The sequence below is a fragment of the Anolis carolinensis genome, chromosome 6, assembly GCF_035594765.1.
Source record: "Anolis carolinensis isolate JA03-04 chromosome 6, rAnoCar3.1.pri, whole genome shotgun sequence".
Classification (NCBI taxonomy): Eukaryota; Metazoa; Chordata; class Lepidosauria; order Squamata; family Dactyloidae; genus Anolis; species Anolis carolinensis.
Genome location: NC_085846.1, coordinates 52,581,672 through 52,605,137, shown reverse-complemented (window position 1 = coordinate 52,605,137; position 23,466 = coordinate 52,581,672). Strand labels below are relative to the sequence as shown.

Below are 23,466 nucleotides of genomic sequence, written 5' to 3'. Positions count from 1 at the left end.
CTCTACAACGGTAGCGGACGAGGAGCTTTGGAAGGGGATGGCGTCAGGCACGCCGGTTAGCCTGCGGAGGAGCGGGGGTGGTTCGACCGCGTTGCTTTTGCGGATGAGGTCCCCGACGAGGTTGGTGATGGCTTTGATTGTTCGAGCCCGAGGGCCGCTTGAAAGAATGGTGTCGGAAAGATTGTGGCGGGAAGCGGCGGAAGCGGTGAGGGAACCAGCGGGTGCGCTGTGGTTGCGGTTGGTCGCCACATTTAGACGCAAGAATTTTAAAGTCATGATTAGACTTGAGCTTGTCGTCGGTACCGGAGTTAAATAGTCCGAGTGCATCAAAGGGAAGGTCCTCAATGACCTGTCTGGAAGATGAAGAGAGACCCGAAGACCTCAGCCAGGCGTGACGACGGATGGATATCGCGTGAGCAATCATCTTGCCCGCAGTATCGCCTGTATGCTTCGCCATCTGTATTTGGTGGTGGGCAAGCGAGTCAGCTTCCTGTTGGAGGGTAGTAAGGACGGAGCGGTCTTCGTCCGACAGCTTAGTGAAGAAGGGCTGTGCCTTCTCCCAGATAATTTGTTGGTAGGCGCCCATGCAAGCTGCATAGTTTGCCATCCGGCAAAGCAAAAGGGCTCCAGAGTAAAGTTTTCGACCCACGGCGTCGAAGCGCTTCCCTTCTCTGTCGGCCGGAGTGTTCGACTGACGACCTGAGGATTGAGAGGCCTTGACGACCAGGGAGTTGGGGTCGGGGTGGTGTTTGAGCCACTCCAAGGTATCATCGTCGGTACGGTACCAAGTCTCGATCCTCTTCGAGGTCGGAGGAATGGAGGAAGGGGTTTTCCAGGAGGCCTGGATAACATCCAAGAGATAAGGCAGGAAGGGGAGTAGCGTGGCCGGCGGAGCTTGGGCCTGCACCCTTTTGAAAACTGGATCAGACACTGCCTTAGAAGTCTGTTTGATCTCCAAACCCAGGGCGTCGGCCATTCTGACCATTTGATCAGAGAAAGCACGAATATTGTCAGTAGGAGAAGGCGGGTCCGCCTCATACGCATCGTGAGGAGGAGAGAGGTCGAGACCGAGAGAGACTACCGAAGCAGAGAGAACAGAGTCTGGGCGGTCAATGTCGGCATCTTCCTCCTCAGGCCCTTGGGGGGACTGAGGGGGAGAAGAAAGCACAGTCTCAGGGGGAGGCATGGCCTCGCGAGAAGAGAGTGCCAGGAGCCGAGAATCCTTAGAGGCTGAGGCCTGGGCCGCCCGAGCCAGGCGAGCCGTTTGTCTACCACGCTCCGGTGTCGAGGTGGGAGGGAAGAGCTGTTGGCGGGAAGAGTGAGGCGGCGCAGGCGGCTCCGGTACCGGCACCCTGACCACCGTTTGGGTAGAGTGGTGGGGTGAGTCCTGCAGCTCCCCGTCGGATAGGGGGTGCAACGGAGATTGAGAAACGTCTCTAGGCCTCTGGGCTGGTACGATAGGAGAAGACCTTCTCGAGGAGGTTGCCGAGGAGGACAGCGGGTCTCTCCTTGAGGAGGCCGAGGAGGAGGAGCGCTGAGTCAGCCGTTTTTTTGTCGGCGGTTGCTTGGATGCAACCCTCAAGGACTTGCCAGGTGTGGGAGGAACCACAGCTGAGTCAGATTGCGCTCGACGAGACTCCTCGTGAGCCCTCTTAAAGGCTATCTTAATGGCAGAGGAGGAAGGCGGGGAGCCGATACGAGAGCGGATCGACGTCACCGAAGCCAGAGAGCTCGACGTCGAGGAAGGCCCCACCTTCCCGGAACGGGTCGATACAGTAGCCGTCGTCACAGTACACGGCGGTTTTGCCGGTTTAGCAGTCCTGGAAGTCCTGGACGCCCTGGACGAGACCGAGGAGGCTTTAGTTGTCGGAGGTTTGGCTGTTGGCGCCGACATCGCTCTCAGAGCTGAAGAAGACGACGCACCCGACGTCGACGGAGTCGGTTCTGGCGCGAGAGACCTTTCGTAGAGCGCCGCTCTAAGCCTAGCGGCTCTGTTCTTTCTGGCCTGAGCTGTGAGAGCTAGGCAGAAACAGCAGGTACCAACCACATGAGCCTCGCCAAGACAGAAGAGGCACTTGGCGTGGCCGTCCGAATCAGGAATTTTAGCAGCACACTGCGTGCAGCGCTTGAAACGAGTAGTAGACATGCGAAGAGTCCGAAGTGAACCTTGCGGCGGAAAAAAAGGAACTGGAGAGTGGGCGCCTGGGGCTGCCTTATATGCCCCTTGGGAAGGGGGGCGTGGTTACCGCCAAAATTTGAACTTCAGCTTGGAAGAGTTTCCGTCAGAACCTGCGCAGGCGCAGCTTCTCCATTAGTGTGCATTCACAGAGTACACGAAGAAAAAATGCTATTTCAATAATCTTTACAACAAGCCTAGGAAATAGAGCAATACTTCTCTGTTCTTGCAGAAGAAAATATGTCAAGGTGGCTGAAACGTAAACATCATGACTTGTTTAAGGATACCTCAGCAACAACTCACCGCAGCAATGAATTCACCTGATTGTCATTATTACTCAGCTTCAGCTTTTCAATAGATAATTGTCAATTTAACAACTTCCTTGACAAAACTCATCATTTTGTTATCAGATTTATTAGGTGTGAAATGCTGTGAAGGCTTTAGACAGGGACAAACATTTATGGAGGATGCAAGGGACATTTCCAATGCCTCCCATTGTGGGCCACACTTGTGCCTTTTGCCATAACCAAATTGGGGACTAATTTATAGACTAAAACATGCTGTTATGATTTTTTGCAGTCAAATCTGCCTGTCAAGATCAGAATGTGTCTATAGAGGGTGCCTGAAATTAGCCGCGTGATATTGATTACTCTGGGAATGCTATCCAGGCAGGGAGAACTAGAAGACAGAGAGAAACACAGTCTTCTAGGTGTTTTGGACTTCTACTAGGATCCCTGATCATTGTCCAAGGTGCTAGAGGCTTCTGGCATTTGAAGCCCAAAACTGTTGGAAGACTAGCATTTGGGAATCACTGATTGACACTGTAAAATTAATGTAGTTTGACCTCATGCAAAGGATCGTTACCTTGATGCGGTGCTGGGGCCTGAGCGCCTCGATAATGCCATGAGCTAAACTGTGAAGGGGTACCCAAGACAGGAAGTTTGGCAGGGAGGTCAGACTAAATACGATCCCTGGGGAAGGTAATGGCAACCCACCCCAGTATTCTTGCCATGAAAACTAGATGGATCAGTACAACCAGAGATATGTCAGTATACCATCGGAAGATAGGATTCCCAGGTCGGAAGATGGTCAAAATGCTACTGGGGAGGAGCAGAGGACTAGCTCTACTAGCCCCAGATGTGATGATGCAGTTAGTTCAAAGCTGAAAGGAAGGCTAACAGCCGACAGTGCTGGAGGTGAATCCGATGCTCTAAAGATCAACACACTATAGGAACCTGGAATGTAAGATCTATGAGCCAGGGCAAACTGGACATGGTTATTGGTGAGATGTCAAGATTAAAGATAAATATTCTGGGAGTAAGTGAACTGAAATGGACTGGAATGGGCCACTTCAACAGATGACCACCAGATCTACTACTGTGGACAACCGAAGAAATGGAGTAGCCTTCATAATTAATAATAAAGTTGCTAAAGCAGTGCCTAGATACAACTCAAAAATGATAGAATGATCTCAATTCGAGTTCAAGGCAAGCAGTTTAACATCACAGTGATCCAAATATACTCCCCAACCATAGCTGCTGAAGAAGCAGAATTAGATCAGTTCTATGAGGATCTGCAGGCACTTACTGGATAATACACCAAAAAGAGACATTATTTTCATTACAGGAGATTGGAATGCTATGGTAGGCAGTCAAATGACAACCGGGATCACAGGCAAGCATGGTTTGGGACAACAAAATGAAGCAGGACATAGGCTGATAGAATTTTGCCAGGAAAACTCACTGTGTATAAAAAACACTCTCTTCCAACAGCCTAAAAGACGGCTTTATATATGGACTTCATCAAATGGTCAACACCAAAATCAGATTGACTACATCTTCAACTTCTTTCTAAATCCCAGAAGGGATGGAGCCTGCTGGATGTCACTGGGGAGGGTGTTCCACAGCTAACACCTCCCAACAAAAGATTCCCCCAGGGAGGAAGCAGCCAGGCTTTGAAGGCCATTACATGCTAATCATTCTGGCTAATTGCAGCATTCACACTTGCCTCCAACAGACAAAAAAAAAAGAACAACTAGAAATACTGTATATTCACAAGCTTTAGGAAATAACATATACTAACTACCATCAATTCCTCAAGACTTTATTTTCCATAGCATCACACATTGCCACAGCAACGCGTGGCTGGGCACAGCTAGTTATATTATAATAGGAATGTGTACATTAACAAATTGATATCTCTTTCTCTCTAAATTTGAAGGACTTTCATGAGAAAACTGAAATAATTATTTGATGCAGTCCAGTGCTGACTGGAGATATTTATACATATATCAGCTCTAATCAAGCTGTGCCTGACTTTTGCCAGTAATTTCACTGCTGTTTTCTAGAGTTTACACAAGAGCTTGTTTAACTACAGCTTCAACAGTTCATTGATATAACACTGTATATATTGTCATAGCAATTATATGAAATCTTTGAATCAGAAGAGAAAATTTGATCCTTTAAACTGTATGTGAGGGCATTAATTTATGGCATATCTTTTTGAAAACACATTTAGTTGAAATTGCACATCTGCCTTTGAAGGCTTTTAAAATCATTTGATGGTATAATTAATTAATACTAATATTTAACATACCCTATGTTCTCCTAAAAATGGACCATGAGCTTGTTTGGAGGTTCTAGCAGGAGCACAGCTATTGTATGCCTGGGACCAGAGACTGGAGACCAGATCAGCCAGATCAGCCAAATCAACCCTGGTGATCAATGGAGTGACAGGTGTTGCAGCCAGATTGCTCACATCCATCTGGCATCTGTCACCCCATTGATCACCAGGGTTGATTCAGCTGATCTAGATGACTTTAACTTTTTATCATCTGACAAGATTCTGTTTGTTTCAATCAGTGTTGACAACTGGCCTCCCCTACATATTTCAGCAACATATAAGTTATTGCAAATTACTGAATGGTTATGCCACTGAGCAGAAAATGTTAGTTGGGTACTCTATGACTGAAATGTAATATAGTCTCAGCTGCAGTAAACACATTATATGTGTTTAAAATTCTCTAGGGGTACCACTAGAAAGGAAATATAAAAAGCATAAAAACCAGTGTCATGGTCTGTGACAGAGTTTGTCATTTACTGTAACTCGTAATAAAACACCTCACAAATTACACACTATAAGCATTGATAAGTTTGGCAAAGGCAATAATTTAAATGAGGGTGTGCATAATAAGGAGAAAATATCATTATCTTGTTTTTCCTAGAAGACTGATAAAGCGGTATTGCAGATTTCCGTTCTTGCGTAACTTATAACTACACTCAAGGCATATGTTTTCAACCACCCATTTTATTCCTTTATAAAGAACAGTTACAATGTTATGCTTAATAACTTCCTCTTCAGATATACATGCTCATTTCTTGGAAGCACCTATGAAGATAAGTTAAAACATTTATTTATTTGTTTATTTACCATATTTATATTCCGCCCTTCTCACTCCGTAGGGGTCTCAGGGCAAACATTCAATGCCCATAAACACATTGAACAGAGACAGACAGACAGACAGATGCAGAGGCAATTTAACCTTCTCCTGAGGAGATGTTCGATTCTGGCCACAGGGGGAGCAGCTGCTTCATCATCCACTCTGATGGCACTTCCTCACTTCCTCATTCCAATGACGTAAATTGGTTAAACTTGCCTCCCCACTTTTATAAGTGGTACCTTATTTCCTAGTTGATAGATGCAACTATCTTTTGGGTTACTAGGTCAGCAATGAGCAGGGGCTATTTTTTTATTTTTAATTGATGGGTGCTCACCCCGCCAAGGGCTGGCCTCGAACTCATGACCTCATGGTCAGAGTGATTTATTGCAGCAGCTGCTCACCAGCCTGCTCCACAGCCTGGCCAACATGATTTCTTTCTTGGAGAAAAGGCACCTGGAAAAAAAATCCCTGCACCTCAGATTATAACCATGGGGTTGGTGATAGGGGTTTGCAAAACGGCAGAAAGCTGTTCTGTTTCTGTTTCAAATTTGGGTGCCCTCCCTCCCAGATCTGTTTTTGGGAAGATTCTGGGAGATTAGACAGGGCCCGTTCAGATTTGTAATTCGGGATCTGGGTGGGGGGGAGGACCCAAAATTCAAAATAAAAACAAAACAAAAACAGAACAGATTTCTGCATTTCACACAACCCTAATGGTGAATTAGAGAAATCTTGGATTGTACAGAGATTATGAATACCATTTGTGAGCCTTAGAAGGATTTGTTACTACCTTTCCATGGTGGTGAAATTGCATACTGTGTGAAACAAGAAGCTATGCTGCTATTAGGGTTTCCCATTTTAGATATGTTTATACAGATGAGCCACAATAAATATGGGAAATAGCTACTGGGCGGCAGCATGGGATGGGATGATGACACTGGAGGGGGTCTTTCAGAGATAACACCAGCGATGGACATGGTAAATTCCTTTTGAGTGTCTTTTACCATGAAAACCATGTGATAAATCAATCCAAAATGAAACAAGAGATAGTGCCAGAAGATGACACTTGAGGCATGGGGGCACATCCACACAACTACATGAATGGCATTAAATTTAGTCTGGTCCTCAGTCTAATTATAATTCACTATTTTAAAAAACATACATACAAGTTTCAGTTTCCATTCCAGTTCCTAATTTTAGTTTAAGGTAAAGGTTTCCCCTGACGTTAAGTCCAGTCATGTCTGACTCTGGGGATTGGGGCTCATCTCCATTTCTAAGCCGTAGACACCTCCAAGGTCATGTGGCCGGCATGACTGCATGGAGCGCCGTTACCTTCCCGCCGGAGCTGTACCTATTGATCTACTCACATTGGCATGTTTTCGAACTGCTAGGTTGGCAGAAGCTGGAGCTAACAGCGGGTGCTCACTCCGGTCCCGGGATTTGAACCTGGGACCTTTCGGTCTGCAAGTTGAGCAGCTCAGTGCTTTAACACACTTCGCCACCGGGGCTCCAATTTTAGTTTACAACTCTGTAAACTATCTCAAATTTGCAGTTTCATAATACAATAGAGTCTCACTTATCCAAGCTAAACGGGCCGGCAGAAGATTGGATAAGCAAATATCTTGGATAATAAAGAGGGATTAAGGAAAAGCCTATTAAACATCAAATTAGGTTATGATTTTACAAATTAAGCACCAAAACATCATGTTTTACAACAAATTTGACAGAAAAAGCAGTTAAATACGCAGTAATGTTATGTTGTAATTACTGTATTTACGAATTTAGCACCAAAATATCACGATATATTGAAAACATTGACTACAAAAATGGCTTGGATAATCCAGAAGCTTGGATAAGCGAGGCTTGGATAAGTGAGACTCTACTGTACTCCTAAACTCAGCCCTAGCCAGGATGCCCAGATCTCAGGAGTTATTTTCAGTGTATTTATACAGTCAAAACTATAACACCTATTCCTGACCCCAGTGGCATATGCATTAGTTACATTCCATTATGATTATCGTCAGACACTCTAAATGGGGCAGCCTTTGAAAAGGCATCAGAAACACTAGCAGATGTAAATTGCTGTGGTCAGGCTGCCATAAACCAGAAGATCCCATAAGCCTTCAGAGTTTCTGGGGGAAGAGATAACTCCCTTGTTAAAATAGCTCTATATTTACAGACACAATTCAAAGTTATGATTATATTTTACAAAGCATTGCAAATAGTCCAGGCTATTTGAAAGACTGTTTTCTCCCTATCTAAGTCTGCCCAAGTTCTAAGATCTTCAATGTAATACTTTCCCTTGGTCACAACTCCATCACAGGCATGTTTGCTGAAGATAAAATAGACCAAAGGTTAGCCTGTGTCCAAGAAAGTAAAATTACTTTTCACTCATTCTCTTCTAAAGAAAAGTCTGCAATCTGAGCAATACAGGGTACTTATAGTAATCAAACATTGTTTAGAAAAATTCTTCATAAAATGAAGTTCACTACCATTGTTAAAAAATTAATGAATGATCTTTCTGTTAAACTTCAATGCAAAGGATGCCTGTATTTCCAAGTTCATGGGGACTCGGTCAACTGCTATGAGTTCATTTTTTTGAGTTTTTTTGAGTGTTTGAGGAATATTTTTGTAGTTTTGGGTGTTGAGGTAAATGAAAAATATGTCAAAAGGGCTGTAGATATTTAAAATTCATTAAAATTAACTGAAATAAATGATTAAGTTTTCATTAATTATTCAATTTTTTACAATTCCATAATTTTGTTAACAATTAAATCCCCCATTTGATAATGTATTCCACTTGTGACTCACAGAATATATTTCAAGAAATTCGACATGTGGGAGTTCACAAGCTGCTTTTAATACATGGTATGGCTCCCTCAGGAATAAGATATGCTTTAGGGAAAACTTCTCTTATTGCATATAAATCATTTATTTGAATTACATTTCTTTCTATTTATATCAGCATACATCCCAAATACCTCTTACTAGCCACATGGTGTAGATATATTGGTACACATATATATACACTCACCAGTACACACTCAATTATACTTTAATAAGTCCAACAAATAGATTAGGGAAAGTTTTATATTTGGGAATGTCAGAGCCCAAGAAGAAGACTAACAAGTTACACTTTGCTAAATTTGGCTAATATTATTCTCTCCATTATTTCAAAGATTGGGGGAGAAGAATGGGGCCAAATGAATACTGGATACTTACTAAATTTGTGTTTAATATGAGATTGGAAACATGGATTTTGCTTGGTCACAACTCACACTATTTGCTGCTATGATATACAGTCAGCCTTTTGTATCACAGGTTTGTCACATGCAGATTCAATTAACCATAGATTGAAAATATTTTGAAAAAAGTTTGTACCCCCCCCACTCCCTCAGCCCATTATCTCAATTCGAGCATTTTCTCACCCTCTTTCTTTCCACCTCTTCTTCCTCACATCGGCAAGGAAGTGAGGCTGCTTTCCTGGAACTGTCAAGAGTTCCAGGGAAGTAGGGATTCTCTCTACCTGCCAGGCAGTATCTCTTCACATCCAGGGCAAAACTAAGAACACATATACCCTGTTTCCCCGAAAATAAGACAGGTTCTTATATTAATTTTTGCTCCCAAAGATGCACTAGGCCTTATTTTCAGGGGATGTCTTATTTTTCCATGAAGAAGAGCTCACATTTATTGTTGAACAACAAAATGAACATTTATTATATACTGTAAAGTAGTTGTCATCACAAACCAGCATAATCAGACAATAATATGACAATATAATAGAATAATAGTGTAGAATGTAATGATATAAAATATATTAATAAGATAATATAAAATGGAATATAATAACAGAATAATAATATTATAATAATATGATAATAGAATAGAATAATAATATAATGATATATTAATAATAGAAAAATATAATATAATGATATAATAATAATAACAGGATATGAAGATAATAATATGGTAATAATAATAGTATAAAATAATAAGTTTCATGGCATAGGATAGGAATAAGAATGGGAGGAAAATCCCAATGTGTCCTGTGCCTTTAAGAAGCAGAAGGAGCAGGATGAGTAGAAAGGGTGTTCAAGCCCTCTTCCTTCCTTCCTTCCCTCCCACCCTCCCCAATGCATGGTGCATGGAAAAGGACTGAGAGCAAAGCCTTCTTGCACTGAATGGCAACATGGCAAAGTATGTCAAAAATGTAAAAATAAACAAACTTCATGGGTATCCATGGGTTTTGTTATGTCTGGATGGTCCCAGAACCAATCCTCTATAGCTACCCAGCTGGGAGAGGTGGCCAACTGTACTAGTTACATGTAATTTAGTCATTTGGACTGTACCCCACGATACGAACTGTGCTGATGAGGGGAAACGTGAAGAAAGCTACAAAAACATTTTCACCAATCTGGTCTCCACATTTGTGATAATGGCCTCAAGCATTATCTGGCCAACACAGATAAGAAGATAGTCTTTCCTATAAGCACAAAGGGTTAATGAAGTCTTGGGTTAAATTATATTTAGGGGTGAGGCCGGGGGAAGGGGGTCAGCATTTAAACCTATCCTGGAAAGGCAGAAATCCCAAGTTCCAGGCTTACAAAAACATCCCAGATCCATATGAACAATCATGAAAATCTGCAGGCTGTTAGTTTCATTAGGAAAATTGTATTTCTTTTCACCTCTGGCTGGATATGATTCAGATTGTTTTGAAACTTCATAACTTCTTTTAAGTATGCCTTTAAAGTTGTCCTTCCTCTACACTTCATTGTCCCTTCATTTTGTTCAGTTGTGTGCATATGCATAAGAGATCTCCCTTCCCACAGTAATCTCTCAGACCCTTTCCACACTGCCCCTATGTCACACCCCAGCCACCTTTGGCTTCTGAACCTGATCCAGAAATGAACTTTTTTTTTTTTATAAGCATTTTATTTATAATTTTCGTGATACAATAAAAGTGGAAGGAAACGTTTGTATAGAAAAGTCAGAGAGAAAAAAAAAACAAAAAACAAAAAAAACAAAAAAAAAAACAAAAAAAAAAGAAAGAAAAAGAAAAACCAGACGAATAAAGAGACCAACAAACCCAACCCGAATCCCCCCCACCTTCCTTCCTTCCTGAATGGCCTTCCAGATCCTCTGCCCTGTGTATTATGACTTACTTTTTTTTTTTTCCTCACTTTCCCGACCCAAATTTTCTTAGCTCCCCAGAATGTCTTCACATAAACACCTTTTTCCCTATATTTCCAAGTTCCATTTTTCTTTTAAATATCTACTTAAATTATTCCAGTTCGTTTTTGTCCTTGTGTGATATTTTTGTGAGATTATCTGCGTTAAATTGTCCATATTTTGTATGTCCATTAGTTTCAATGTCCATAGCTCTAGCGATGGAATTTCCGTCGTTTTCCAACTTTTCGCTATCACAATTCTGGCTGCACTTATCATATATATGAACAATTTTTCATTGTTTGAGTCCATGTGAAAGTCGGTTAACCCTAGTAGCAGATATTCCGGTTTTAATGTGAATTTTATTTGTAGTATAATCTCCATCTCTTTCTTAATTTTCCTCCAGAACCTTTTGATCTTCTTACATCCCCACCACATGTGGAATAGATCTCCCTTTTCTTTCCTGCATTTCCAGCACTCTTCCCCCCTCTTTCCCTTGTTAAATTTTGCAAGTTTTACTGGCGTAATATACCACCTAAAAAAAATTTTATACCAACTTTCCTTTATAGCTGTTGAGTATGTGTATTTTAGTTTCTTTTGCCAACATTTTTCCCAGTCTTCGAAATTTATAGTGTGTCCGAATTCCCTCGCCCATGCGATCATATTGTCCTTAACATAAACCTCTTCTGTTTCCCAGATCAAAAGCTGTTGATATAACACTTTAATCACTTTCTTTTCAAGCTTTAGAACTTTATCCCAGGTTGTATCATTTTTCTCAAATCCTATTTGGTTATCAATTTTAAAGCATTCATTGATCTGCCAGTAATTTAGCCAGGTTATAGATGGCTCTAATTGTTTAACCTCCTCATATGGTTTTATACTTATTCCATGATTGTCTTCTCGTACTAAATGTTTGTATGTTAGCCATCTTTCCCTAGGGATCTCCCTCATATGTTCTGATTCTAACGGAGAAAGCCATAATGGAGTCTTCCTGTAAAATTTATGCTTGTATCTCTCCCAAGTTGTTAATAATGCTTTTCTAATGTAGTGGTTGTTGAAGTTTTTTTCTTTGAAACCTTTTCTTTTCCATAGATAAGCGTGCCATCCCTTATTCAGGTCCTGGCCTTCTAATGCTAAAATCCTGGTCTTTCGCAGGATAGCCCATTCCTTAACCCATTCTAGTACCGCTGCATCATAGTATATCTGGAGGTCAGGAACTCCCATTCCCCCTCTCCTGATGTCATCCTTCATGTACTGAAATTTTATCCTTGCACGTTTTCTGCCCCATATAAATTTGTTGATCTCTTTCTGCCAGTCACTAAGCGTTTTTTTATTTCTCAGAATGGGTAAATTTTGAAATAGGAATAGCGCTTCTGCTAAAACCTTCATTTTTATGGCGGCTATTTTTCCTAATAGTGAGAGATTTAATGCATCCCATCTTTCCATTTTCTTTTTCACTTCTCTCCATTTTTTATCGTAGTTATTTTTCTGCAGTTGGGTATTGCTAGCTGTTAATTCAATCCCTAGATATTTAACCTTTTTAACCTTTTTAACTACCTCTATCCCCGTTTTCTTTTGTAATTCTTCCCTCTGTGCTTGTGATATATTCTTAGTCAATATTTTGGTCTTCTCTCTGTTTATCTTTATCCCGGCTATTTCCCCAAATTTTTCAATTGTCTCCAGCCATAACTTAATCTGATTTGTTGGTTCTTCAATCAAACATACAATATCATCTGCATAGGCACGTGTTTTGAAAATGATGTTTTTGGTTTTCAACCCTTTCAGATCTTTGTTTTTCCTGATTGCATCCAGTAGAATTTCTGATGTTAAGATGAATAGTAATGGGGAGAGAGGGCACCCCTGTCTTGTTCCTTTCTTTATTTCTAGCGTGTCTGATAGTTCCCCGTTTATTATAATCCTGGCACTCTGTTTTGAGTAGATCTTTTTTATTGCGTTTTTAAAGTAAAATCCTATATCCATCTCAGAGAGAATCTCTAATATGCAAAACCAATTAACGCTGTCGAATGCCTTCTCGGCGTCTAAAAATAAAAATGCCATTTCTCTTTGTCTGTTTTTTTCGTAATACTCGATTGCATTCATTATTATTCTAATGTTGTCTCTTTGGTGTCTTCCGGGCAGGAAGACCAGGATGAAGCTTATTCTGACATTTTACCTAATCCACAGAGCTCGTTTCAATTACAGCTGCCGACTGTTGATATCTTGGGTGATTCCTTAATTGGGAGAGAAAGTGAAAATATTACTCCCATGGCTGAACCAGATGTTCTTAGTTCCCCAGAGAATGTGTCCTTCAACAGAAGGGAGCTTCTACATTGCCAGAAATCTGAAAAACAAGGACTCTGCAGGAGTAACCGCTTGGCATCTCGAGGGGATAATGGATAGAAGGTTTTCCCTTGAGAACCTTTAGGGAGTTTGGCTTCCCTTGTTTGTGATCAATTTGGGTTCCATAAAAGTGTTTTACACCGTGGACACTTTGCGGTGTCAGCCTTGCTATTTCCGGAGAAAGGTTCACCGACTATAGCTTCTTCCAAGCCAAGTTTCCAGATCTCGGTGGCCAAGCCGAGCCGTGACTCCCGAGTAGACCCGGAGTAAGTCTACTTCCTTGCCTTGTTCCTGAACCAAGTTTGCCCTCAGCTTCAATATCAAGAACTTTCTAGTGACTTTGGACATTGTTATTCAGTCTTGCTTCCTTGTTGTTCCCTGCTCAAGAACTTTCCAACAGTTTTGAGCGTGTTTCGGTTTTTGGACTTTGGAGAATAATATTGGACATTTCCCTTCAATTCTTTGGACTAATTCATACCTTTCCTTAAAGGACTATTATACGCTCAACCTTTCCACCTATTCATTCCTGAATTTATAATTGTTTTAATAAAGATATTATATGATTATTGGTCTCTGTCTAGTTTCCAGTGCTCACACTGCCTTGGGATGCAAAACCCTATATCCCAGATTCTGATCCCAGATTATCTGGCAGTGGAGACTCATATAATCCAGTTTAAAGCAAATAATCTGGGATAAGATCCTGGGATATAGGGCAGTGTAGAAGAGGCCCCAGTGGATTACCAGTCAAGGGAGTTTAAATTAATGGATGGTGGTAGTGTAGATAATCTCAAGCAGTTTCACTCTGACACAGCAGAAGCAAGAATAGGTCAGAAGCCAATATAGATTTTTCAAATCCAAGTGTCCTGCTCTTAACTGCGAACAATGTTTAGTTCTCCAGAGTCAGGATGACATTACCTGTCAAAAAGAGTCAGTAACTGATGTCAGAAGGAAATGGTATCCAGTGTCAAATAGTTCAGGGCCAAGAAATCAGGGTGAGGATTTCAGGGAGTCTTTAAACAGTTCCTGTGTCACCAATCTCTCAGATACTTTCACAAGTCAAACTGTCAACAGGAAGTCTGAAGTTCCACTCAGTGAGGCAACTGATATTTATAACTTTCTTTTATAGGTAATATGTTCAATCAAAGGCCAGATCTCAGGCAGTATTTAGAGAAAGCATTCCATAGCTATACTCTTCTTGGTGTCTTCTACAGCTCCTCCATCTGCTTTAAACCCAACCTAACCTGCTGAACAGAGGGAGGATTTGGCTGGCTGTCAGGCATTTGCTGTGACTCCTCTATTGGTAAGACAAACCCATCCTCTAATGAAGACAAGCAGCCTGTCTTCTCCTCCTGTACTGAAATCTTACTTGAACTCAACTTAATGCAAGATAAAAAAACCCCATTAATTATTGGCAATCTTATTTCTTTGTCATAAATTTTACTACTTTGTACTACAAACTGCTGCAAAACTCACAGATATAATTTGGTGTATAAAGAGTATTGTTTCTGTACTTCTGAAAAAGTGCAACAGCAAAAATAATTAAAGATGTATATGAAACTTTAAGCTTTGAATTCTGTCTACGGCTAGCAATGATTTTAGAGAGGTTGATGATCTTCAAATGAGTTTTAATCTAAGGATAATTGACATTAGTAGAATTTTGTGCATAATAGGATATGGGTTGTTACATAAAGAGTGATTCCACTGTATTAATGATTCATTTTCATTGCACAGAATATTACCACAATTATTATTTAGTGAGGATATTAGTCCTTAAGAATCGAATGAGTATATTAAGAATTTCTTTGAAACGCCATACCCCTTATTGGAGTTTTAAACTAAAAGCAAATGAGAACTAGAATATAGCAGATTAGGGAAACATTAAGCAATCGTTCATCTGAATTTTTTTTTCTAAGAGCCAATTAAAACAGGTTTTATAGACGATCAGATTATGGAGAGATTTTTTTGCATTAGACTGCACCTGGAGAGAGACATGATTCAAAACTCAAGATTATATTGTATTAAATCTAAGTAAAAGGATTGAAGGTTCTATCTTAGCCCTTTCTATGATTTCCTATACATTGAGTGATAATAACAATAATACTAATAAAAAATAATAATAATTTTATTTATTTGACCATTCATATACATAGAGTAGTAATGAGGTGGCATTTTATCATGTGGTTATACCACTTCCACTTCTAAACGGTTCACATTCAAATAACAGATTTACCATGTTTATGGGTAAAATACCCAGCCATTTAGCCACTGAGGAGCTGATCCAGACACACACAAACCTAAGTGGTCAGTGATGCTGTGGCCTGAGCGAAACTAAAAATTAAATTTTATCATGACTCCTAGATTTAGACTGGAACCAGGAAGGCCAAAACCATTAAAAATCCTTAAAAGAGTATGTGAAAATAAAGAGGTGATCATGAAAATTCCTTACCAGTGAATTCATTTATAAAAGCTATACTACATTTTGCATAATAAAATTGATCTCAATCCCAATCACAATATATAGGTATAGGAACTTACCAGTGGAATTTTTTAAAACAAAGGCAACTTAATTGTATTTATGATTTAACTAATGTGCTTAACATAATTTGGAATTTCAAATTTAATTTAAATGCATGATTGATTAAGATTGTAATTATAATGATGCATGTATTTTCATAGAATCATAGAACCATAGTGTTGTAAGATCACATGCCATCCAGTCCAACCCCCTGCCATGCAGGAAAAGCACAAAGTACCCCTGGACAGATGCCATCCAGCCTCTGTATAAAAACCTCCACAGTAGAACCCTCCACCACACTCTGAAGCAGTGAGTTCCACCGTTGAACAGGTCTTATGGTCAAGTACTTCTTCCTAATTTTCAGGTGAAATCTCCTTTTCTATAATTGAACCCATTGCTCCAAATCCAAGCCTCCAGGGCAGCAGAAAAGAAGTCTGCTCCCTGTTCCTTTCAAATATTTAAACATGGCAATCATGACTCCTCACAACCATCTCTTCTGCAGGCTAAACATACTCAGCTCTTTATTAGTTATAAAGTGCTTTTCTCTTTTTTCGATAGAGTTACGAGTTGGGTCGATACAGGGAATGCCGTGGATGTAACATATCTAGATTTCAGTAAGGCCTTCGACAAAGTCCCCCACGACCTTTTGGCAAACAAACTAGTAAAATGTGGGCTAGACAAAACTACGGTTAGGTGGATCTGTAATTGGCTAAGCGAACGAACCCAAAGGGTGCTCACCAATGCGTCGTCTTCATCATGGAAAGAAGTGACAAGTGGAGTGCCGCAGGGCTCCGTCCTGGGCCCGGTTCTGTTCAACATCTTTATTAACGACTTAGACGAAGGGTTAGAAGGCACGATCATCAAGTTTGCAGATGACACCAAACTCGGAGGGATAGCTAACACTCCAGAAGACAGGAGCAGAATTCAAAACGATCTTGACAGACTAGAGAGATGGGCCGAAACTAACAAAATGAAGTTCAACAGGGACAAATGCAAGATACTTCACTTCGGCAGAAAAAATGGAAATCAAAGATACAGAATGGGGGACGCCTGGCTTGACAGCAGTGTGTGCGAAAAAGATCTTGGAGTCCTCGTGGACAACAAGTTAAACATGAGCCTACAATGTGATGCGGCAGCTAAAAAAGCCAATGGGATTTTGGCCTGCATCAATAGGGGAATAACGTCTAGATCCAGGGAAGTCATGCTCCCCCTCTATTCTGCCTTGGTCAGACCACACCTGGAATACTGTGTCCAGTTTTGGGCACCGCAGATGAAGGGAGATGCTGACAAGCTGGAAAGCGTCCAGAGGAGGGCAACTAAAATGATTAAGGGTCTGGAGAACAAGCCCTATGAGGAGAGGCTTAAAGAGCTGGGCATGTTTAGCCTGCAGAAGAGAAGGCTGAGAGGAGACATGATAGCCATGTACAAATATGTGAGGGGAAGTCATAGGGAGGAGGGAGCAAGCTTATTTTCTGCTGCCCTGCAGACTAGGACACGGAACAATGGCTTCAAACTACAGGAAAGGAGATTCCACCTGAACATTAGGAAGAACTTCCTCACTGTGAGGGCTGTTCGGCAGTGGAACTCTCTCCCCCGGGCCGTGGTGGAGGCTCCTTCTTTGGAGGCTTTTAAGCAGAGGCTGGATGGCCATCTGTCGGGGGTGCTTTGAATGCGATTTCCTGCTTCTTAGCGGGGGGTTGGACTAGATGGCCCTTGAGGTCTCTTCCAACTCTACTATTCTATGATTCTATGATTCTATGATTCTATGCTGTCTCTCATTTTATTAATTAACAATAATCAATTATTTAATCCAGCAAATAAATGTGACATTCCAATTTATGTCAATCACATTGGCTAAATAAAAGCCATTTATGTTTATTTTTAAATGCACATTTCATTTTACTTACAGGCTGCAGTAGGTATATCAGTGACGTCTCCTGAATAACTACGATGGGAAAGGAGGTTATCTTAATTCCATGAAAGAGAGTCTCCACAGTTGCCATGATTTGGTCAAATCGACCTTCAAGTCCACCCAAGGTTATAATCACATCAATCTAAAAAACAACAAAAACAACAGCAGGCCAATTAAGATACAGTATGCAGGTAAAATTCTGGAAAACAGCTAGCAAATAGAGACAGAGTATATTTTGTGCTTTTTCTTCCAATAAAACATCAGAACATAATGCATATCATTTAAGGGGGCATCCAAATATCTTTAGATCTTTATGCACTAAGAATAGATCACAATTAAAAAAAATTATTAACAGTGTGCCCAAGAAAGAGCAACCAGAATAAGTCAAGTGGAGGGGAATTTTCCATAGTAAAAGTAACCAGGACAAGGAACACATTTAGGCCCCTTCTACAGTGCCATCCTGCAAATCTCTTGGGAAGACAGGCGGACAAATGCCAGCGTGCTGGAAGAAGCAAAGACCACCAGCATTGAAGCGATGCTCCTGCGCCATCAACTCCGCTGGACTGGCCACGTTGTCCGAATGCCCGATCATCGTCTCCCAAAGCAGCTACTCTACTCCGAACTCAAGAACGGGAAATGTAATAGGGTTGTTGTATGTCTTTCGGGCTGTGTGGCCATGTTCCAGAAGCATTCTCTCCTGACGTTTCGCCCACATCTATGGCAGGCATCCTCAGAGGTTGTGAGGTATGGATAAACTAAGTAAGGAAAGGAAAGAATATATATATCTGTGTAGAGTCTGGGGTGTGGCATGGGTCCTTTGTCACTGGGAGCCAGCATTAATGTTTCAGTTAATCACCCTAATCAGCATTGGAGATGTTTTTGTCTCTTGCCTGGGGGCATCCTTTGTCAGTCAAGCCCTCAGAGTTTTGGTTCCCATCTACTGTTTTGATTTTGGAGTTTTGTAATACTGGTAGCCAGATTTTGTTCATTTTCATGGTTTCTTCCTTTCTGTTGAAATTGTCCACATGCTTGTGGATTTCAATGGCTTCTCTGTGTAGTCTGACATGATAGTTGTTGGAATGGTCCAGCATTTTTGTGTTCTCAAATAATATCCTGTGTCCAGGCTGGTTCATCAAATGCTCTGCTATGGCTGATTTCTCTGGTTGAATTAGTCTGCAGTGCCTTTCATGTTCTTTGATTCTTGTTTGGGCGCTGCGTTTGGTGGTCCCTATGTATACTTGTCCACAGCTGCATGGTATCCGGTAGACTCTTGCAGAGGAGAGAGGATCCCTCTTGTCCTTCGCTGACCATAGCATTTGTTGGATTTTCTTTGTGGGTCTGTAGATAGTTTGTAGGTTGTGCTTATTCATCAGTTTGCCTATGCGGTCAGTGGTTCCCTTGATGTATGGTAAGAACACCTTTCCTCTGGGTGGATCTTTGTCTTGACTCCCATGGCTTGTTCTTGGCCTTGCAGCACTTCTGATGTCTGTGGTGGAGTATCCATTGGCCTGTAGAGCCCAGTTTAGGTGGTTTAGTTCACCTTGGAGGAGGTGAGGTTCACAGATTCTTTGTGCACGGTCTGTCAGGGCTTTGATTGTGCTCCTTTTTTGACTTGGGTGATGGTTGGAGTTTTTATGAAGGTATCTATCTGTGTGTGTAGGTTTTCTGTAAACTGCGTGGCCCAATTGTTGATTGGAAATGTAATGTTGGTGGGCAGGAAAAGAGATTTAAAGATGGGCTTAAAGCCAACCTTAAAAACTGTGGCATAGACACTGAGAACTGGGAAGCCCTGGCCCTTGAGTGCTCTAATTGGAGGTCAGCTGTGACCAGCAGTACTGTGGAGTTCGAAGAGGCACGAATGGGGGGCTTAAGGGAGGAACGTGCCAAGAGGAAGGCCCGTCAAGCCAACCCTGACCAGGACCGCCTTCCACCTGGAAACCGATGTCCTTACTGCGAGAGAACATGCAGATCAAGAATAGGTCTCTTCAGCCACCTAAGAACCCATCCCCAAGACCCCACAGATGGAAGACAATCCTCCTCGAACTACGAGGGATAGCCTAAGTAAGTAAGTAAGTAAGTAAGTAAGTAAGTACAGTGCCATATATTCCAGATTATTAAATCAGATATTCTGAATTTTATATGGTAGTATAGAAGAGGCCCTAGTCTGATTAAAATGATTTCCTGCACTTTTAGGTTTCCCTCTTACAAGCTCCCTGGATCCTTCCAGCATTCAAGTATATTCTCCATACATTAATTACATACAGTAGACCCTCTACATACAAATGTCCCAACATAAATATATTTCAATTTACGAATCCTTGCTTAGCTTAGAGTGAGATTTTGACACGCAAACACTGTTTTGACCTACGAACAGTGCAAACAGTGCCTCTTTGCCCTCTAAAGACCTCATCACACTAGAGCAGGGGTCCCCAAACTTTTTAAACAGGGGGCCAGTTCACGGTCCTTCAGACCGTTGGAGGGCCGGATTATAGTTTTTAAGAAAACCTAAGAACAAATTCCTATGCACACTGCACATATCTTATTTTGAAGTAAAAAAACAAAAAAAACAAAAAGGGAACAAATACAACCTCAATGTTAATCATCATCAAAATAATAAAGAAGGTTGGAAGAGACCCCTTGGGACATCTACTCCAACCCCCTTCTGCTTTTGTGCACCACACCATAATCAAAGCACCCCTGACAGATAGCCACCCAATAATAATAATAATAATAATAATAATAATAATAATAATAATAATAATAATAATAATACCACCATAATAAACATGGTTGGAAAAGACCCCTTGGGCCATATAGTCCAACCCCTTTCTCCCTTTGTGAACCAAAACATAAAGCACCCCTGACCAACACCAACACCAATAATATTGTAATAATCAGGGTTGGAAGAAATTGCTAGCCTTCAAGAAAAATGAATCCACGACAGGGCTGCAAAGAAGGGAGTCTGCATGGGAAGATAAAACGGGAGGCCTCTACCTTTTGCCACAGGCATGCTTCCATTGTTGTTTTGCCCCCTCCATCGCTGAGGAAGGCACACACCAGGTGAGGGAGGAGGCGGAAAAAGAGCGTGCGAGGCGAGCGAGGAGGCAGGAAAGGCATGAACCTTTCCCTCCTCCCTCGCCCCATGCTGGCCTTTCTCGGCGGCGGCAACAGGAAAGCTGCCGGCGGGGGGCGAGGAAGGAAAAGTGTGTGCCTTTTCCTCGCCCCGTTCAGCCCTTCCTCGGCGGTGGCAGCGGGAAAGGTGCATGTGGGACAAGGAAAAGGCGTGAGCCTTTCTCTCACTCTGCGCGCACCTTTCCTGCTGCCTTCCTTGGTAGCAGTGGCGGGAAAGCTGTCTGCGAGGCAAGGGAGGAAAGGCGCACGCCTTTCCCTCACCCCATGCAGCCCTTCCTCGGCAGCAGCAGCGGGAAAGGTGTGCGCAGGACGAGGAAAAGCCATGCACCTTTCTTTCCTCCCTCACCTCACTTTCTCACTGCCTCCCTCAGCGGCGGCGGTAGGAAACCTGCTGTGGGGTGAGGGAAGAAAGGCGCACGCCTTTCCCTCGCCCCGTGTGGCTCTTCCTCAGTGGCAGCAGCGGGAAAGGTGCGCACAGGATGAGAAAAAGTTGTGCACCTTTCTTTCCTCCCTCACCCCGCATGCATCTTTCCCACTGCCTCCATCGGCGATGGCGGCAGGAAAGCTACCCGCGGGGTGAGGGAGGAAAGGCACAGACCTTTTCCTCGCCTCGTGTGGCCCTTCCTTGGTGGCGGCGGGGGAAAGCGGGGCGAGAGAGCAAAGCCACATGCCTTTTACTCGCCCTGTACGGCCCTTCCTTGGCGGCTTGGGGAAATGTGCCGTGGGGTGAGGGAGACGAGAAAGGCATCGCCTTTTCCTCCTTCTCCTTCACACCACATGCACCTTCCTTGACGGAGGAGGAAGGAGCCACCGCCGCGGGGGCCGGATAAATGGCCCCGGTGGGCCGCATCTGGCCCGCGGGCCGTAGTTTGGGGACCCCTGCACTAGAGCATGGAGCCACTTAAAATCCAGCTTCTGCCTCCTGCAAAATTCTGAAGCTTGTAGTTTAAGGGTGGGGGCTTTAAACTGCACAGCCAGACAGGTCCTAGGCCTCACTAAACTACAAACTCAAGTTTTCTTTAGGAGGTAGACACCTAAATTTGATCCATGCTTTAATGTGATGATGCTGTAAACCAGTTCTAATAGGAAGGCAGAGAGAAATAAAACCTGGACTGGGTTCCTAGCCAGAGCAGCTCTTGCTCCTATTCCTGTAAGGCAGAAACACCAACTTTATTTGAAGTCCAATCTGGAGATTCCACTACAGGGATTACAGTCAACTCTGGTGCAGCAGATCCTTGGCCTAAGTGTGAGTAGAGGGCTTCCAGCAGACCAGAGCAGCCATTGTACCTTGTAGCTCAGTGTCTCAACCTGCATGCCTTTGCCTGCTTGCCACATGCTCTTCTCCGCTTTGGGACATTGTTATTCACTGAGGAATTTTGGGTTAGTTTACTCTGTGTGCTTTTTATTCCTGGCACTGTATGTTTTGCTTCAAGAAGAGAGAGAGAGCAAGAGAGGGAGGTAGGTAGGTAGGCTGGAATTAATACTGCACAGTGTGAAGAAATTGATGTTGTTTTGCCTTGCTGTTACATTGGCCTACACACATTTTGTTGCCTCAGATGTTGTCCCTTGCCACAACTTGGTGCTTCTACAATTTTAAAGTTGAACTTTTAAAAATTGTTTCATATGAATGTGCATTTATACATTATTTGTTATTTAAAATATATATTTTTATTTAAAACACACAACAAAAATAATTGGGTGGTTTTCGGGTGCCAGTAAAGGATTAATAGCATTTCAATGGGAAAATTCACTTTGAGATAAAGTTTTGATTTAAGAAAACTGCCATAGAATGAATTAAATTCTTAGGTCAAGGCATCACTGTATCAATGTTTTTATGAATGACAGTGGGATCATCTATGTATACTGAGCTCGACAAAAACAGTTTTCAAGGGAGAACAGGTCATGCTACCTGAAGGTGCTTAAAATCTAGAAAGAAAAAGACAAAGAAAACCACTGAAGGAAAAGAGTAAAACAAAGACACCAACAACTATGGAGGGGGAGAGTGTATGCATTTGTATTTTGTCTTATATCCAGTGGGACTTTGGATTATTCAGAAAGTCCACAAAGTTTCTTAAGAATTTGAATTTAGCTACAAATGTGGCTTCATAGAAATACTGTGAGAGGCAGTTCTTATCAAGGTTAGCAGGAACTGAATTTTTTCTGGGTGCAGAAAGCAATCAGTTGATAGTGCTGGGCAAGCAAAGGTCATATGCAAGGATGATGCAGAATTTTCTGTGTTTTAATGAAATTTGAATTTTTTAGCTTGAAGTGGTTGCTGCACCACTCTGCTTAATGGCAGGATTGGCTATAGAAATGAAAGATATGGGTTTGATAGTAAAGACAAGATACTTCGACAAGATCTGTGATCCAGTGTGTCTTAAGGAAAAAGCAATGAGAAACATTTATAGTTTTGGCAACAGAGCAGTAGGTGCTTGTGAGATGATCAAAGCTATAGGAAGGTAGAACAGACAAGGTGAGAAAGGTTGCAGAATAGCATTTTTGTTGAAAGAACAGAGTGTCAAGACCTTATTTTTCATGTTTTAATAGGAGGGGCAAAAGAAGTAGGTTATATATATATATATATATATATATATATATATATATATATATATGAGGGTTGAATGAAAAGTGATGCTTCCACCTTCGTAACTCCTCAACAGATGGCAGTACTGGTATGCGGCAGGTACTGGCTTGTTCAGTAGACTTTCCTCTACAGTTCCATTTGGTGGGAAGCCTTAGCATTGAACGGTTGTGTTGTTAAAGTGTGAAGTATGGAACCCTGCACA

At 42.0% G+C, this 23,466-nt stretch overlaps 1 protein-coding gene across 4 annotated transcripts in view; it reads right to left on the bottom strand.

Moving 5' to 3' along the window:
- Nucleotides 1-23,466, bottom strand: part of tpk1 (thiamin pyrophosphokinase 1) — a 379,442-nt gene that overhangs the window by 112,264 nt on the left and 243,712 nt on the right. For all 4 annotated transcript variants that reach the window (XM_062957472.1, XM_062957471.1, XM_062957473.1 and 1 more), the window contains exon 7: nucleotides 17,544-17,690. In XM_062957472.1, the coding sequence (XP_062813542.1) occupies nucleotides 17,544-17,690 (147 nt within the window). The remainder of the gene's footprint in view (nucleotides 1-17,543; nucleotides 17,691-23,466) is intronic.